Source organism: Oncorhynchus mykiss, chromosome 11, assembly GCF_013265735.2.
Source record: "Oncorhynchus mykiss isolate Arlee chromosome 11, USDA_OmykA_1.1, whole genome shotgun sequence".
NCBI classification, from domain to species: domain Eukaryota; kingdom Metazoa; phylum Chordata; class Actinopteri; order Salmoniformes; family Salmonidae; genus Oncorhynchus; species Oncorhynchus mykiss.
The window spans coordinates 63715509-63732840 of record NC_048575.1 but is presented as its reverse complement, the minus strand read 5'-3'; the positions used below and the strand labels follow the sequence as shown (position 1 = coordinate 63732840).

Genomic DNA, 17332 nt, shown 5'->3' with positions numbered 1-17332 from the left:
GTTAGCTCTCTGTTGCTCTCTAGTTTCCCTCTTTACCCCCTGATCATTCCAAATGAGACATTATACAATATTTTCTATTTCAATTAATCTGTATCATTTGTAATCAAGACATGTCACGATATTGATTTTCACACCTGGATTGGGCAATAATGGAGCCGGAGGAGATGGCTGCCGTTTTACTGTCCCTTAACCAATTGTGCTATTGTGTGTGTTTTTTTACATTATTTGTAACTTACTTTGTACATAATATTTCTGCCACCGTCTCTTATGACTGAAAAGAGCTTCTAGATATCAGGACAGCGATTACTCACCCCGTACCGAAGAAGATTTTTTCTTTAACGAGTCGGACGCTAAGGATTTACTTTAGACCTCTGACAATGCCCTCATCCTAGGCATTTGCTGGAGAAGGAGACGGAGATATCAGCAATGTAGGTCTGGGGGCCTTGTAAGGTTCCGAAGGCGAGTTGCTAATCTGCCTTTACTATCGGTCCTCTTAGCCAACGTACAATCTTTGGACAATAAAATAGACGAACTTCGAGCATGTACAGTATATCCTACCAACGGGACATTGAAAACTGTTATATCTTATGTTTCACCGAGTCGTGGCTGAACGACGTCATGAATAACATACAGCTGGCAGGTTTTACACTTTTTTTGGTAGGATAGAACAGCTGCCTCCTAAGACAAGGGGTGGCGGTCTGTGTATATTTGTAAAAAACAGCTGGTCTCAAGGTTTTGCTCGCCTGAGGTATTGTATCTCAAGATAAGCCTAGACCACACTATTTACCAGGAGAGCTTTTATCTATGTTCTTCGTAGCTGTCTATTTACCACCACAAACCGGTGATTGCACTAGGACCGCATTCAATGAGCTGTGTATGGCCATAAGCTAACAGGAAAATGCTCATCCAGAGCCGGTGTGCCTAGTGGCCAGGGACTTTAATGCAGGGAAGCTTAAATCTGTTTTACTTAATTTCTACCAGCATGTTAAATGTGCAACCAGAGGGGAAAAAAACTCTAGACCACCTTTACTCCACACACAGAGATACGTACAAAGCTTTCCCTCACCCTCCATTTGGCAGATCTGACCATAATTCTATCCTCCTCCTTCCTGCAAAAACTAAAGCAGGAAGGACCAGTGACTCGGTCTATAAAAAATTGGTCAGATGAAGCAGATGCTTTTTTTGCTAGCACAGACTGGAATATGTTCTGGAATTCTTCCGATGGCGTTGAGAAGTACACCACATCACTTCACTGGCTTCATCAATAAGTGCATCGATGAGGTCGTCCCGACAGTGACTGTACGTACATACCCCAACTAGAAGCCATTGATTACAGGCAACATCCGCACTGAGCTAAAGGGTAGAGCAGCCGCTGTCAAGGAGCGGGACTCAGAAGCTTATAAGAGCGGAACTCGGAAGCGGGACTCCGAAGATTATATAAGTTTATATAAGAGCGGGACTCGGAAGCTTATAACCCGGAAGCTTATAAGAAATCCCGCTATTCCCCCGACGAACCATCAAACAGGCAAAGCATCAATACAGGACTAAGATTGAATACTACACTGGCTCCGACACTTGTCGGATGTAGCAGGGCTTGCAAACTATTACAGACTACAAAGGGAAGCACAGCCACGAGCTGCCCAGTGACACAAGCCTACCAGACAAGCTAAATATTTCTATGCTCGCTTCAGTGCAAGTAACACTGAAACATCCATGAGCGCATCAGCTGTTCTGGACGACTGTGTGATCACGCTCTCCGTAGTCGATGTGATTGAATGATCTTTACATCCTCACTCCTCATCCCTTCCGTCTCCGTCCGACATTTAAACAGGTCAACATTCACAGACAGATTACCAGAACGTGTACTCCGAGCATGTGCTGACCAACTGGCAAGTGTCTTCACTGACATTTTCAACCTGTCTGTGACTGAGTCTTTAATACCAACATGTTTCAAGCAGACCACCATAGCCCCTGTTCCCAAGAACATTAAGGTAACCTGCCTAAATGGCTACCGACCCTTAGTACTCACATCTGTAGCCATGAAGTGCTTTGAAAGGCTGGTCATGGCTCACATCAATACCATTATCCCAGAAACTGTAGACCCACTCCAATTTGCATACCAATCCAACAGATCCACAGATGATGCAATCTCTATTGCACTCTACACTGCCCTTTCCCACCTAGACAAAAGGATGGCTATGTGAGAATGCTATTCATTGACTACAGCTCAGCGTTCAACACCATAGGCCCCTCAAAGATCATCGCTAATGACCCTGGGACTAAACACCTCCATCTGCAACTGGATCCTGGACTTCCTGACATGCTGCTTCCAGGTGGTAAGGGTAGATTTTGCCATGCTGATCCTCAACACGGGGGCCCCTCAGGGGTGTGTGCTCTGTCCCCTCCTGTACTCCCTGTTCACTCATGACTGCATGGCCAGGCACGACTGCAACACCATCATTAAGTTTGCCGATGACACAACAGTGGTAGGCCTGATCACCGACAACGATGAGACAGCCTATAGGGAGGAGGTCAAATTCTTGGCCGTGTGGTGACAGGACAACAACCTCCCCCTCAATGTGATCAAGACAAAGGAGATGATTGTGAACTACGGGGAAAGGAGAACCGAGCACACCTGCATTAACATCGACGGGGCTGTAGTGGAGCAGGTTGAGAGATCACCAACAAACTATCATGGCCCAAACACCCTAAGACAGTTGGAAGAGGTCACGACAAAGCCTATTTAGGAGACTGAAAAGATTTGGCATGGGTCCTCAGATCCTCAAAACGTTCTACAGCTGCACCATCGAGAACATCCTGACTGGTTGCATCACTGCCTGTTATGGCAACTGCTCGGCCTCCGATTGCGAAGGCACTGCAGAGGGTAGTGCGTACGGCCCAGTACATCACTGGGGCCAAGCTTCCTGCCATCCAGGACCTCTATACCAGGCGGTGTCAGAGGAAGGCCCTAGAAATTGTCAAAGACTCCAGCCACCCTGGTCATAGACTGTTCTCTCTGCAACCGCACGGCAAGCAGTACCAGAGCGCCAAGTCTAGGTCCAAAGGGCTTCTTAACAGCTTCTACCCACAAGCCATAAGACTCCTGAACAGCTAATCAAATGACTACCCAGACTTTTTGCATTGCCCCTCCCCCCTTATTTTACGCTGCTGCTACGTTCTGTTTATTGTCTATGCATAGTGACTTTAACTCTACCAACATGTTCATATTACCTCAATTACCTCAACTAACCGGTGCCCCCGCACATTGACTCTGTACCGGTACCCCTTGTATATTGTTACTTTTATTTTAAAAAATGTACTTATCTATTTTTTACTTAACACTTATTTTTCTTAAAACTGCATTGTTGGTTAAAGGCTTGTAAATAAGCATTTCACTGTAACACCTGTTGTATTCAGCGCATGTGACAAATACAATTTGATTCGATTGCTCCAGTATTCATTGAGATCAATGTTGGTACATTTATCAAAGCAATGCAACAGATGTGGTTGGTTCCCCAAAGGCATGTCCTTCTTCAGTGTCTGTGACTAGGAGACTATAACTAGACTATAAATCAACAGGAAGGGCACGTGGATATGCGCTACCTCATTTCTTAAGCCTTTGATACCTGGGGATGGGATCGCAAGGTTACCGCGGTGGTCAATGGTAAGTCAAATGCTTTCAGCTATGTTTCTCCCCCGAAAGCTGAGTTTATCTCCTCAACAGGGCAGCGAAATGACAAGGTAAACAATTGCCTTTCTGAGAACAGACTTTCTATAGGGGGAGAGTTGCTTTCACATTTCCTGTACAGCACAGGTTATCTCAGGTTAATGTGAAATTTCATAGCGAATAACATGGCAGTGAAAACCAGACGGGCCGGCCGGCCGGCACAGTGTCGCAGGCCGAGGAGGGAGTGTGATGGGAATAAGTCTTAATCTGCCGCTCTGTTTCTGTCACAGCTCGTTCCAGGTCAAATTATGAGAGCCTGCCAGTGAGTTTAGTTTCATTACAAACAGATGAGTCGATCGCTCATCCTGTTATGGACCTACAAGCCTCCCCGTTGCTGCAGACAGGTACACATTTAAGGTTGAACGATGGCATAAATTGGACTCAGTAACTAGGGCATTGGAACTACAATATCACTTAACAACCTCGACACTGAATTTGGCCATAGACACAACTCAATTGAAGTGATCTGGTGCATTGCCCCATCTCCTTCTGTCTGTCATTATTATGGAAACAATTAAACATATTCTTGCTAACAACTAGCCATGAAAAATCGAACTAAGCCCATATAAAACATACCTCATTTGATTTGGTATGGTTGTCAGCTTGTGGTTGTGTCCCCACTAAAGAAAAACCATTGCACAAAGATTCACCTCTATGCATTGCCAGATATGACTTGTGTTTATAATGCCTGTATGGCAGATTGAAAGAGGCAGTAGAAAAGCTGTCACAGAGAATAAAATAAACTTGAAGAGAGAGAAAAGGAAGGACCCCATGATGGGTCGCCTGATTTGAAAATGGGGTCGCGAGAGAAGCTCTTAAATACATTTTTTAAATGTGCTTGGTTTATAGAACTGGGGTTAGGTCATTAACCTCCGGCAGCCACTAGATCCGGTTGTAAAAACAGAGGTCTCTGTTTTCTTCCTACAAATGTCGCTCTATCTTTTTAATGTTTTAAGCTACAAAATATTATGACCCCATCACTGAAAGATAAGACTCTCAAGAGCATGTATGTCTTCTGTTTCCCTCTACAATACCCACAAGCCTCATTAGAACATAGTGGACAAGACCAGGCACTAAATCAGACTGGGGGAATAAGAACATCATCAATAATGATGTTCTTTTCTACACAGAAGATCATACAACATTATTGCCTGATGATCTTCTAAACTTCCCAATACCTTCCTGATGCATTTCAGTCACTTCAAACCATACTTACTTCAGATTGAAATACTGTCAACACTACTGTCAGACTGATTTGTAATAGACTGTTATAGCCCCAATTAAAACATTGGCCTTTGATTACACCACTTTTTTACATGGTGGGGTCACGCATGTTTAAAAATCAAAATGGGGTCGCCGGCCCAAAAAAGTTTGGAACCCCTGATTTATAGTATGACCTATTTAGACAACAGCTTCAGATTCTAATTTAACGCTATAATATAATGTGATATATCAGATCATTTAATGGTATAATTTACCATGTATTAACACCCTGACAGTCTCTCCTCTCCATATCATTGTCAATTTCACTCCAGTCAAACACACACACACACACACACACACACACACACACACACACACACACACACACAGGACTCTGGTGCATTGAGACGTCATTGGTAGCACTGACTGACTGCACAATCCCCACAAGCTTCAATCGGTAGAGAGGACAGAACGCAGCCATGCTGAGTTCCATCTGGTGCACACACACACGCAGCCACACACATACACACATTCCCTCCCGGACAACCCCACTGTCACTAGGCACACAACCCTGACTCAGTGCGCACGGCGCTTTTATGTGTCACTACACCTGAACTCATGATTTTCAACGTCAGCACTTCAAATGCCAGAATGCACAGAGCCAGGATGCCCTGTTAACTCACCAGATAAGCTAACCTGGTCTCAGGGCAATTTGTTGGATTTTATACATATATTGTTCCCTCCATTTTGAATGATATATTATGTTACGTTAGTCGTGCAATAGCATACTGGTCAGACTCAGTAGGCGAGCACACCATCCGCCGATTCCAAGCATATTACTCGCCAATGTCCAATCTCTAGATAACAATGTGAACGAAATTAGGGCACGAGTTGCCTTCCCGAGAGACATCAGAGAATGTAACATCTATTTTTCATGGAAACATGGCTCATAGTGTTGTCAGAGTCGGTACAGCCACCTGGTTTCTTCACGCATTTCGCTGACAGAAACAAACATCTCTCTGGTTAAAAGAAGGGTGGAGGTGTATGCCTTATGATTAATGACTCATGCTGTAATCACAACAACATAGAGGAACTCAAGCCCTTTTGTTCACTCGACCTAGAATTCCTTACAATCAAATGCCGACCGCATTATCTTCCAAGACAATTATCTTCGATTATAGTCACAGCCGTGTATACCCCCCCCCCCCCCCCCCCCCCCCCAAGCCGATCCCTCGTCGGCCCTGAAAGAACTTCACGGGACTGTATGTAACCTGGAAACCATACATCCTGAGACTGCATTTATTGTAGCTGGGGATTTTAACAAAGCTAACCTAAGAACCATACTTCCTAAATTCTATCAGCACATCTAATGCGTGATAAGAGCTGGTAGCTTTCTGGATCATTGCTACTCAAACTTCCGCAATGCATATAAAGCCCTCCCCCAGCCTGCCTTCCGCAAATCTGACCATGACTCCATTTTGTTGCTCCCAGCCTATAGACAGAAACTAAAACAGGAAACGCCCGCGCTCAGGTCAATATAACGCTGGTCTCACCAATCAGATTCCCACACTTCAAGATTGCTTCGATCACATGGACGCGTGGATATGTTCCGGATAGCCTCAGACAATAACATTGACGTATACGCTGACTCGGTGAGCGAGTTTATTAGCAAGTGCATCGGAAATGTCTTTCCCTCTGTGACCATTAAAACCTACCCTAACCAGAAATCGTGGATTGATGGCAGCATTCGCGCAAAACTGAAAGCGCGAACCACCACTTTTAATCATGGCAACACGACCGGAAACACGACCGAATATAAACTGTGCAGCTGTTCCCTCCGCAAGGCAATCAAACAAGCAAAGCGTCAGTATAGAGACAAAGTAGAGTCGCAAATCAAGGGCACAAACACGAGACATATGTGGTAGTGTCTACAGTAAATTACGGATTACAAAAAGAAAACCAGCCCCGTCGCGGACACAGACGTCTTGCTCCCAGACAAATTAAACAACTTCTTAGCTCACTTTGAGGACAATACAGTGCCACTGACATGACCCGCTACCAAAGCCTGTGGACTCTCCTTCTCCGTGGCCAGCATGAGTAAAACATTTTAATGTGTTAACCCTCGCAAGGCTGCTTGCCCAGGTGGCATCCCTAGCCGCATCCTCAGAGCATGCACAGACCAGCTGGCTGGTGTGTTTATGGACATATTCAACCAATCCCTATCCCAGTCTGTTGTCCCCACATGCTTGAAGATGGCCACCATTGTTCCTGTTCCCAAGAAAGCTAAGGTAACTGAACTAAATTACTATCGCCCCATTGCAATCACTTCTGTCATCATGAAGTGCTTTGAGAGACTAGTCAAGGACCATATCACCTCAACCCTACCGGATACCCTAGACCCAATCCAATTTGCCTTCCGCCCCAATAGGTCCACTGACGATCGCAATCGCCATCACACTGCCCTATCCCATCTGGACAAGAAGAATACCTATGTAAGAATGCTGTTCATTGACTACATCTCAACATTTATCAACATAGTGCCCTCCGAACTCGTCATTATGCACTGGGTCTCGATAACGCCCTCTTGGACTTTCTGACGGGCCGCCCTCAGGTGGTGAAGGTAGGAAACAACATCTCCACCCCGCTGATCCTCAACACTGGGGCCCGACGATGGTGCTTTCACAGCCCTCTCCTGTACTCCCTGTTCACCCATGACTGTGTGGCCATGCACGCTTCAAAATCAATCATCAAGTTTGCAGACGAAACTACAGTGGTAGGCCTGATTACCAACAACGACAAGACGGCCTAAAGGGAGGAGTTGAGGGCCCTCAGAGTGTGGTGTCAGGAAAATAACCTCTCGCTCAACGTCAACAAAACAAAGGAGATGATAGTGGACTTCAGGAAACAGCAGAGGGAGCAGCCCCCTATCCACATCGACGGGACAGTAGTGGAGAAGGTGGAAAGTTTTAAGTTCCTTGGCATACACATCACAGACAAACTGTAATGGTCCTCTCACACAGACAGTGATGTGAAGAAGGCGCAGCAGCGCCTCTTCAACCTCAGGAGGCTGAAGAAATTTGGGTTGGCATCTAAAACACTCCTAAACTTTTACAGACACACAATCGAGAGCATCCAGTCGGGCTGTATCACCGCCTGGTATGGCAATTGTACCACGGTCTGCACAACGCATCACCAGTGGCAAACTACCTGCCCTCCAGGACACCTACAGTACCCGATGTCACAGGAAGGTCAAAAAGATCATCAAGGACAACAATCATCCGGCGGACGTAGAGTATTATACGTATGTCTCTGAGACCACGCTGCTTGTTGCGTTGTAACAACAAAGGAGAATTTCCGGGGAGAATTTACATTGGTGGTTAGGAGAACTAACAACAAAGGTTAGGATGATTTACGTTAAATGTTAGGAGAACTAAAACGACAAAGTTTGGCATAACAGAATTGATGAAAAGTTAGAATAAGGGTTAGGGGTAGGGTTAGCTATAATGTTACAGTTGTCTCTGGCGCGACTCAAACACGTAACCTTTGGATTGATAGGGAGTCGTGGTATATGCACATCCATCCTCCCCGACCAACATCACTGCTTTTGCTTCTGTCTAAAGTATCTAGACCATTAGTACATATTATATGTCTTGGAGGTGCAGATAAATATGCGTAGTATGCTTCGTTTGGCTCTGAGGCCAGGCTGAATGAGCATAATGTGTAGACTGCAGAGTACATGTTATTAAAGGAATATTTTTCTTTGTGAGAGCAAGAGAGAGTGAACATGAATAAGCCCATTAGAGGGAAAATATTTAGTAGTCAATTTAAGTTTGGATCAAGTTGTTGTGATGCGGTTCTGCCTACACCGCCTCATAAACATTTAATTTCAACTAAACGTGAGATATTTTCAAAAATGTAAACATCTCATTATGGCTAGTACCCTCATTATCACCAGATTACACCAGAAAAAATAGAAGATGAAAAAACACAGCACTGTTGAGCATAACAAGCATGGGAAGCGTAAAGAGATTTGCAGTTGAAATATAATTAGGATGCTGGTGAGGGATGGTTTACAAGATGATCATGTGTACCAGTGGTTGCCATAGGAATCAGTTTCAGTGTGACCAGCTTTACCTCTAGATGCCTGGAAAGTATGACGCTACTGTGAAACCCCTAGGTAAATGCAATGGGAGGAGTCCAACCGGCTATGATAATGAACAGCATCTATAATGAAAGTGCTACTGTCTGGTGCCTGTTTGTGTGATTGTGTACAGCAGCAACCATGACTGTGGTTGTGTGCTATTCATTTCATTAACTGGGTCATTTAAAACGGCAACATGAAATCGGATTCCAATCACTAGAATCACTGCTCCACAGTTCCAGTTACTATGATGTTGGTGTGAGGCCTAATCAGTGGGAGCAATTGAGCTCCTGGTCTGTAGAGAGAGCGTGGGGAGGAGAGGGAGGGAGTTAGAGAGGAGGGATAGGGAGAGACAGAAAGAGAGAGAGCAAGAGAGAATGAGGGACACTGGAGAGAGAGAGAGAGAGAGAGAGAGAGAGAGAGAGAGAGAGAGAGAGTTGGCTGTGGAGACTGGAGGGAGAGAGAATCCACTGCATTATTATTAACAACAGACTCGTACATTTCCTCAGTGAAAATGTACTTATCAAATTACCGTAGAACAGACCAAGTATTCACCCAGCACACCCTAATTGACAAACAATCAAACCAAAACAAAGGCAAAGTCTTCTCACGCTTTGTTGATTTAAAAAAAAGCTTTTGACTCAATTTGGTATGAGGGTCTGCTATACAAATTGAAAAAAAAGTGGTGTTGGAGTAAAAACATACAACATCATAGAATCCATGTACACAGACAAGTGTGCGGTTAAAATTGGCAAAAAATACAAACACAACTTTTTTAACAAATCAAAAACTGACAAATTGGGCATGCAAAATTATTCAGCCCCCTTAAGTTAATACTTTGTAGCGCCACCTTTTGCTGCGATTACAGCTGTAAGTCGCTTGGGGTATGTCTCTATCAGTTTTGCACATCGAGAGACTGACATTTTTTCCCATTCCTCCTTGCAAAACAGCTCGAGCTCAGTGAGGTTGGATGGAGAACATTTGTGAACAGCAGTTTTCAGTTCTTTCCACAGATTCTTGATTGGATTCAGGTCTGGACTTTGACTTGGCCATTCTAACACCTGGATATGTTTATTTTTTAACCATTCCATTATAGATTTTGCTTTATGTTTTGGATCATTGTCTTGTTGGAAGACAAATCTCCGTCCCAGTCTCAGGTCTTTTGTAGACTCCATCAGGTTTTCTTCCAGAATGGTCCTGTATTTGGCTCCATCCATCTTCCCATCAATTTTAACCATCTTCCCTGTCCCTGCTGAAGAAAAGCAGGCCCAAACCATGATGCTGCCACCACCATGTTTGACAGTGGGGATGGTGTGTTCAGCTGTGTTGCTTTTACGCCAAACATAACATTTTGCATTGTTGCCAAAAATCCATTTTGGTTTCATCTGACCAGAGCACCTTCTTCCACATGTTTGGTGTGTCTCCCAGGTGGCTTGTGGCAAACTTTAAACAACACTTTTTATGGATATCTTTAAGAAATGGCTTTCTTCTTGCCACTCTTCCATAAAGGCCAGATTTGTGCAATATACGACTGACTGGAGTCTCCCACCTCAGCTGTAGATCTCTGCAGTTCATCCAGAGTGATCATGGGCCTCTTGGCTGCATCTCTGATCAGTCTTCTCCTTGTATGAGCTGAAAGTTTAGAGGGACGGCCAGGTCTTGGTAGATTTGCAGTGGTCTGATACTCCTTCCATTTTAATATATTCGCTTGCACAGTGCTCCTTGGGATGTTTAAAGCTTGGGAAATCTTTTTGTATCCAAATCCGGCTTTAAACTTCTTCACAACAGTACCTGCCTGGTGTGTTCCTTGTTCTTCATGATGCTCTCTGCGCTTTTAACGGACCTCTGAGACTATCAGAGTGCAGGTGCATTTATACGGAGACTTGATTACACACAGGTGGATTATATTTATCATCATTAGTCATTTAGGTCAACATTGGATCATTCAGAGATCCTCACTGAACTTCTGGAGAGAGTTTGCTGCACTGAAAGTAAAGGGGCTGAATAATTTTGCACACCCAATTTTTCAGTTTTTGATTTGATTTGTTAAAAAAGTTTAAATGTCGTTCCACTTCATGATTGTGTCCCACTTGTTGTTGATTCTTCACAAAAAAATACAGTTTTATATCTTTATGTTTGAAGCCTGAAATGTGGCAAAAGGTCGCAAAGTTCAAGGGGGCCGAATACTTTCGCAAGGCACTGTATATCTATCCTATCCTGCCTTTCTAAGGTCTTCGAAAGCCAAGTTAACAAACAGATTACCGACCATTTCGAATCCCACCGTACCATCTCCCCTATGCAATCTGTTTTCAGAGCTGGTCATGGGTGCACCTCAGCCACGTTCAAGGTCCTAAACGATATCATAACTTCCATCAATAAGAGACATTACTGTGCAGCCATATTCATAGACCTGGGCAAGGCTTTCGACTCTGTCAATCACAACATTCTTATCGGCAGACTCAACAGCCTTGGTTTCTCAAATGATTGCCTCGCCTGGTTCACCAACTACTTCTCTGATAGAGTTCAGTGTGTCCGACCTCTTGTAGTCTCTATGGGGGTGCCACAGGGTTCAATTCTCGGGCAGACTCTTCTCTGTGTACATCAATGACGTCGCTCTTGCTGCGGGTGATTCTCTGATCCACCTCTACGCAGACGACACCATTCTGTATACCTCTGGCCCTTCTTTGGACACTGTGTTAACTAACCTCCAGACGAGCTTCAATGCCATACAACTCTCCTTCCGTGGCCTCCAACTGCTCTTAAATGCAAGTAAAACTAATCTGCCCCCCCCCCCCCCCCCCCCCCCCCCCCCCGTCCAGCAGTACTACTCTGGACGGTTCTGACTTTACAATTACAAATACCTAGGTGTCTGGTTAGACTGTACACTCTCCTTCCAGACTCACATTAAGCATCTCTAATCCAAAATGAAATCTAGAATCGTCTTCCTATTTCGCAACAAAGCATCCTTCACTCATGCTGCCAAACATACCCTCGTAAAACTGACCATCCTACCAATCCTCGACTTCGGCGACGTCATTTACAAAATAGATTCCAACAGAGTGCCATCTGTTTTGTCACCAAAGCCCCATATACAACCCACCACTGTGACCTGTACACTCTCGTTGGCTGGCCCTCGCTTCAAACTCGTCGCCAAATCCACTGGCTCCAGGTCATCTACAAGTCTCTGCTAGGTAAAGCACCGCCTTATCTCAGCTCACTGGTCACCAAGCAGCACCCACCCATAGCACACGCTCCAGCAGGTATATCTCACTGGTCACCCCCAAAGCCAATTCTTCCTTTGGCCGCCTTTCCTTCCAGTTCTCTGTTGCCAATGACTGGAATGAACTGCAAAAAACACTGAGGCTGGAGACTCATATCTCCCTCACTAGCTTTATGCACCAGCTGTCAGAGCAGCTCACAGATCACTGCACCTGTAAATAGCCCACCCAAGTACCTCATCCCCATACTGTATTTATTAATTAATCTTGCTCCTTTGCACCCCAGTATCTCTACTCACACATTCATCTTCTGCACATCTACCATTCCAGTGTTTAATTGCTATATTGTAATTACTTCGCCACCATGGCCTATTTATTGCCTTGCCTCCCTTATCCTACTGCATTTGTACATACTGTATATAGACTTTTTCTACTGTATTATTGACTGTATGTTTGTTTATTCCATGTGTAACTGTGTTGTTGTATGTGTCGAACTGCTTTGCTTTATCTTGGCCAGGTCGCAGTTGCAAATGAGAACTTGTTCTCAACTAGCCTACCTGGTTAAATAAAGGTGAAATAAAAAAATAAAATAATAAATAAACATCGCAGGAGTGGCTTCGTGACAAGTCTCTGAATGTCCTTGAGTGGCCCAGCAAGAGCCTTGATTCGAACTCAATCAAACATCTCTGGAGAGACCTGAAAATAGCTGTGCAGCGACGCTTCCCATCCAACCTGACAGAGCTTGAGAGGATCTTCAAAGAAGAATGAGAGAAACTCCCCAAATACTGGTGTGCCAAGCTTGTAGCGTCATACTCGAGGAGACTCGAAGGCTGTAATCACTGCCAAAGATGTTTCAACAATGTACAGAGTAAAGGGTCTGAATGTGATATTTCAGTATTTATTTCTTTATACATTTGCAAAAATTCCTAAAAACCTGTTTTTACTTTGTCATTATGGGGTATTGTGTGTTGATTGATGAGAAGAAAAAAATGGAATCCATTTTAGAATAAGGCTACAACATAACAAAATGTGGAAAAAATGGTTCTATGGTTCTGAATACTTTTCAAATGCACTTTATATGAACGAATTGGCGAGGGCACTGGAACAGTCTGCAGCACCCGGCCTCACCCTACTAGAGTCTGAAGTCAAATGTCTCCTGTTTACTGTTTACTGCACTTCCTAACCTCCTGCCAAACGTATGACCATGTTAGAGACTCATACCCACAAAGAATTTGAAAACAAATCCAATTTTGATAAACTCCCATATATATTGGGTGAAATACTGCAGTGTGCCATCCCAGCAGCAAGATTTGTGACCTGTTGCCACAAGAAAAGGGTATCCAGTGAATAACAAACACCATTGTAAATACAACCCATATTTATGTTTATTTATTTTCCTTTTTGTACTTTAACTATTTCCACAATGTTTCAACACTGTAACAGAGAGAGAGAGAAAGTGAGAGAGAGGGAGAGAGAGAGACTGTGTTGGCTGTGGAGACTGGTAGAAAGAGAGAGCGAGAGAAAGAGGGACTGTTGGCTGTGGAGACTGGAGACAGAGAGAGCAAGAGAGTGAGAGAAAGAGAGAGAGAGGGACTGTTGGCTGTGGAGACTGGAAAGAGAGAAAGAGACACCAAATAATGCATGCAGAGCCGAATTAGGACGATTCCCGATAATGATCAAAATCCAGAAAAGAGCAATTAAATTCTACAACCAAGTAAAAGGAAGCGATTCTCAAGCCATGAGAAAACAAAAAGATAATAACTTTACACATTGTAATGAATCAACAAAAAATAGCAAACTAGAATGTTATTTTGCAGTAAACCGAGAATACACTGTAGCAGAATACCTGACCACTGTGACTGACTCAAAATTGAATTAAGAAAAGTTTTGACTATGTACAGACTCATTGAGCATGGCCTTGCTATCGAGAGAGGCTCTGTCATAGGCAGACCTGGCTCTCAAGACAAGACAGGCTACAGTATGTGCCCACTGCCCACAAAATGAGGTGGAAAGTGAGCTGCACTTTCTAACCTCCTGCCAAATGTGTGATCATGTTAGAGACACATATTTCCCTCAGATTACACAGACCCACAAAGAATTTGAAAAAAAAATCCAATCTTGATGGAGTCCTTCTTTTGGGTGAAACAACACAAATACTATAATGTGCCATCACAGCAGCAAGATTTGTGACATGTTGTCATGAGAAAAGGGCAACCAGTGGAGCACAAACAACATTATAAATACAAACTATATTTATCTGTTTATTTATTTTTCCTTTTGTATTTCAACTATAGTTACAACACTGTACATAGCCAATAATATAACCTTTGAAATGTCTATATTATTATTTTACTTTTGTGAGTGTAATGTTTACTCTTAATTTCTGAAATGGGAGAGAGGGAGAGAGAGAGAGAGAGAGAGAGAGAGAGAGAGAGAAAGAGAGATTTGTTAATTTATTTTCCCTTTTGTACTTTAACTATTTGCACATAATGACATTTGAAATATCTTTATTATTTTGGAACTTTTGTGAGTGTAATGCTTTCTGTTAATTTGTATTGTTTATTTCCCTTTTGATTATTATCTACTTCACTTGCTTTGGCAATGTTTACATATGTGTCCCATGCCAATAAAGCCCTTGAATTTAATTGAGACACAGAGAGAGAGACAGAGAGACAGAGACAGAGAGAGTGAGCTAGCCAGGACAGCGCTGCTTCTTCCATTTACAGCCAGGCTGCAGCTTTCCCTTGCCACAACCCTCACAAGAAAGATATGTGTTCCTATTTCCCCTACTTTGCTTTGTCAGAAAATGGTTTGGGACCGTGTTACGCTTCTGGGGACAACAATATAAAATAACATTCATTCACTGAGCATACAGTACATACACAACTCTTCATACATTTTGCATTTCAACATATTCTGTCTCATACAATTAATGTTTAGAACATCCAAACAAAACTTGGTTTATTCAAATGAAAGAAGGCAGCTCACTTTGACCTTTACACTCTCCAAATCCTGAATTGTGTTCCATAATTCTAAAACGGTCTGATTTGTTTCATTACAGGTGCAAGCAGTTGACCTACCCAGAGGACCTCCCTCAGATCTCAGTGGTGTTCATCTTTGTCAACGAGGCCTTGTCGGTCATCTTGCGGTCCGTCCACAGCGTGGTCAACCACACCCCTGCACACCTTCTCAAGGAGATCATCCTGGTGGACGACAACAGCGACAGTGGTAAGACTTCTAGTCTCGATGCTTCTTCAGTATAACCATCTAACTGTTCATTCCTTGTGGCTGTACTCAATCAATCAATCAATTGAATTTATATAGCCCTTTTATCATCAGCATTTGTCTCAGTGCTGCTACTGTCTGCTGACCTAGATCTTAAAGAGCAAGCAAAACCAGAAGATTCTACTAGATTGTTTCCAACATTTCATTAGAAGAACCACAATCCCTGTGTTACTGCATTTTGTTTTGGCTTATTGCTCCACAAACATTGCTTCTCCAATTCATGTTTGTCTCTTTAAAAGTGGAGGGTGGTGTCACAAACAAAGAATTGCATCTGTTTGTGTGTGGGAAAAGTGCCAGAGGTGTCAATTCCCTTATAAAACAAACTAGTCAAGTTTCTTAACAAAAAATACATGTCCAATTTAAGTGGGAGTGAGTGAGTGAGTGAGTGAGTGAGTCTATCTGTCTGTCTGTCTGTCTGTCTGTCTGTCTGTCTGTCTGTCTGTCTGTCTGTCTGTCTGTCTGTCTGTCTGTCTGTCTGTCTGTCTGTCTGTCTGTCTGTCTGTCTGTCTGTCTGTCTGTATACAGTGCCTTGCGAAAGTATTCGGCCCCCTTGAACTTTGCGACCTTTTGCCACATTTCAGGCTTCAAACATAAAGATATAAAACTGTATTTTTTTTGTGAAGAATCAACAACAAGTGGGACACAATCATGAAGTGGAACGACATTTATTGGATATTTCAAACTTTTTTAACAAATCAAAAACTGAAAAATTGGGCGTGCAAAATTATTCAGCCCCCTTAAGTTAATACTTTGTAGCGCCACCTTTTGCTGCGATTACAGCTGTAAGTCGCTTGGGGTATGTCTCTATCAGTTTTGCACATCGAGAGACTGACATTTTTTCCCATTCCTCCTTGCAAAACAGCTCGAGCTCAGTGAGGTTGGATGGAGAACATTTGTGAACAGCAGTTTTCAGTTCTTTCCACAGATTCTTGATTGGATTCAGGTCTGGACTTTGACTTGGCAATTCTAACACCTGGATATGTTTATTTTTGAACCATTCCATTATAGATTTTGCTTTATGTTTTGGATCATTGTCTTGTTGGAAGACAAATCTCCGTCCCAGTCTCAGGTCTTTTGTAGACTCCATCAGGTTTTCTTCCAGAATGGTCCTGTATTTGGCTCCATCCATCTTCCCATCAATTTTAACCATCTTCCCTGTCCCTGCTGAAGAAAAGCAGGCCCAAACCATGATGCTGCCACCACCATGTTTGACAGTGGGGATGGTGTGTTCAGCTGTGTTGCTTTTACGCCAAACATAACGTTTTGCATTGTTGCCAAAAAATTCAATTTTGGTTTCATCTGACCAGAGCACCTTCTTCCACATGTTTGGTGTGTCTCCCAGGTGGCTTGTGGCAAACTTTAAACAACACTTTTTATGGATATCTTTAAGAAATGGCTTTCTTCTTGCCACTCTTCCATAAAGGCCAGATTTGTGCAATATACGACTGACTGGAGTCTCCCACCTCAGCTGTAGATCTCTGCAGTTCATCCAGAGTGATCATGGGCCTCTTGGCTGCATCTCTGATCAGTCTTCTCCTTGTAAAATCCTTGGGAAATCTTTTTGTATCCAAATCCGGCTTTAAACTTCTTCACAACAGTATCTCGGACCTGCCTGGTGTGTTCCTTGTTCTTTATGATGCTCTCTGCGCTGTTAACGGACCTCTGAGACTATCACAGTGCAGGTGCATTTATACGGAGACTTGATTACACACAGGTGGATTGTATTTATCATCATTAGTCATTTAGGTCAACATTGGA

The 17332-nt window shown here is 43.4% G+C and overlaps 1 protein-coding gene across 2 annotated transcripts in view; it reads left to right on the top strand.

Moving 5' to 3' along the window:
• LOC110536222 (polypeptide N-acetylgalactosaminyltransferase 9) overlaps nt 1–17332 on the top strand; it is a 129909-nt gene that overhangs the window by 25580 nt on the left and 86997 nt on the right. For both annotated transcript variants that reach the window (XM_021621859.2, XM_021621858.2), the window contains one exon: nt 15351–15517. In XM_021621859.2, coding sequence (XP_021477534.1) covers nt 15351–15517 — 167 coding nt within the window. The remainder of the gene's footprint in view (nt 1–15350; nt 15518–17332) is intronic.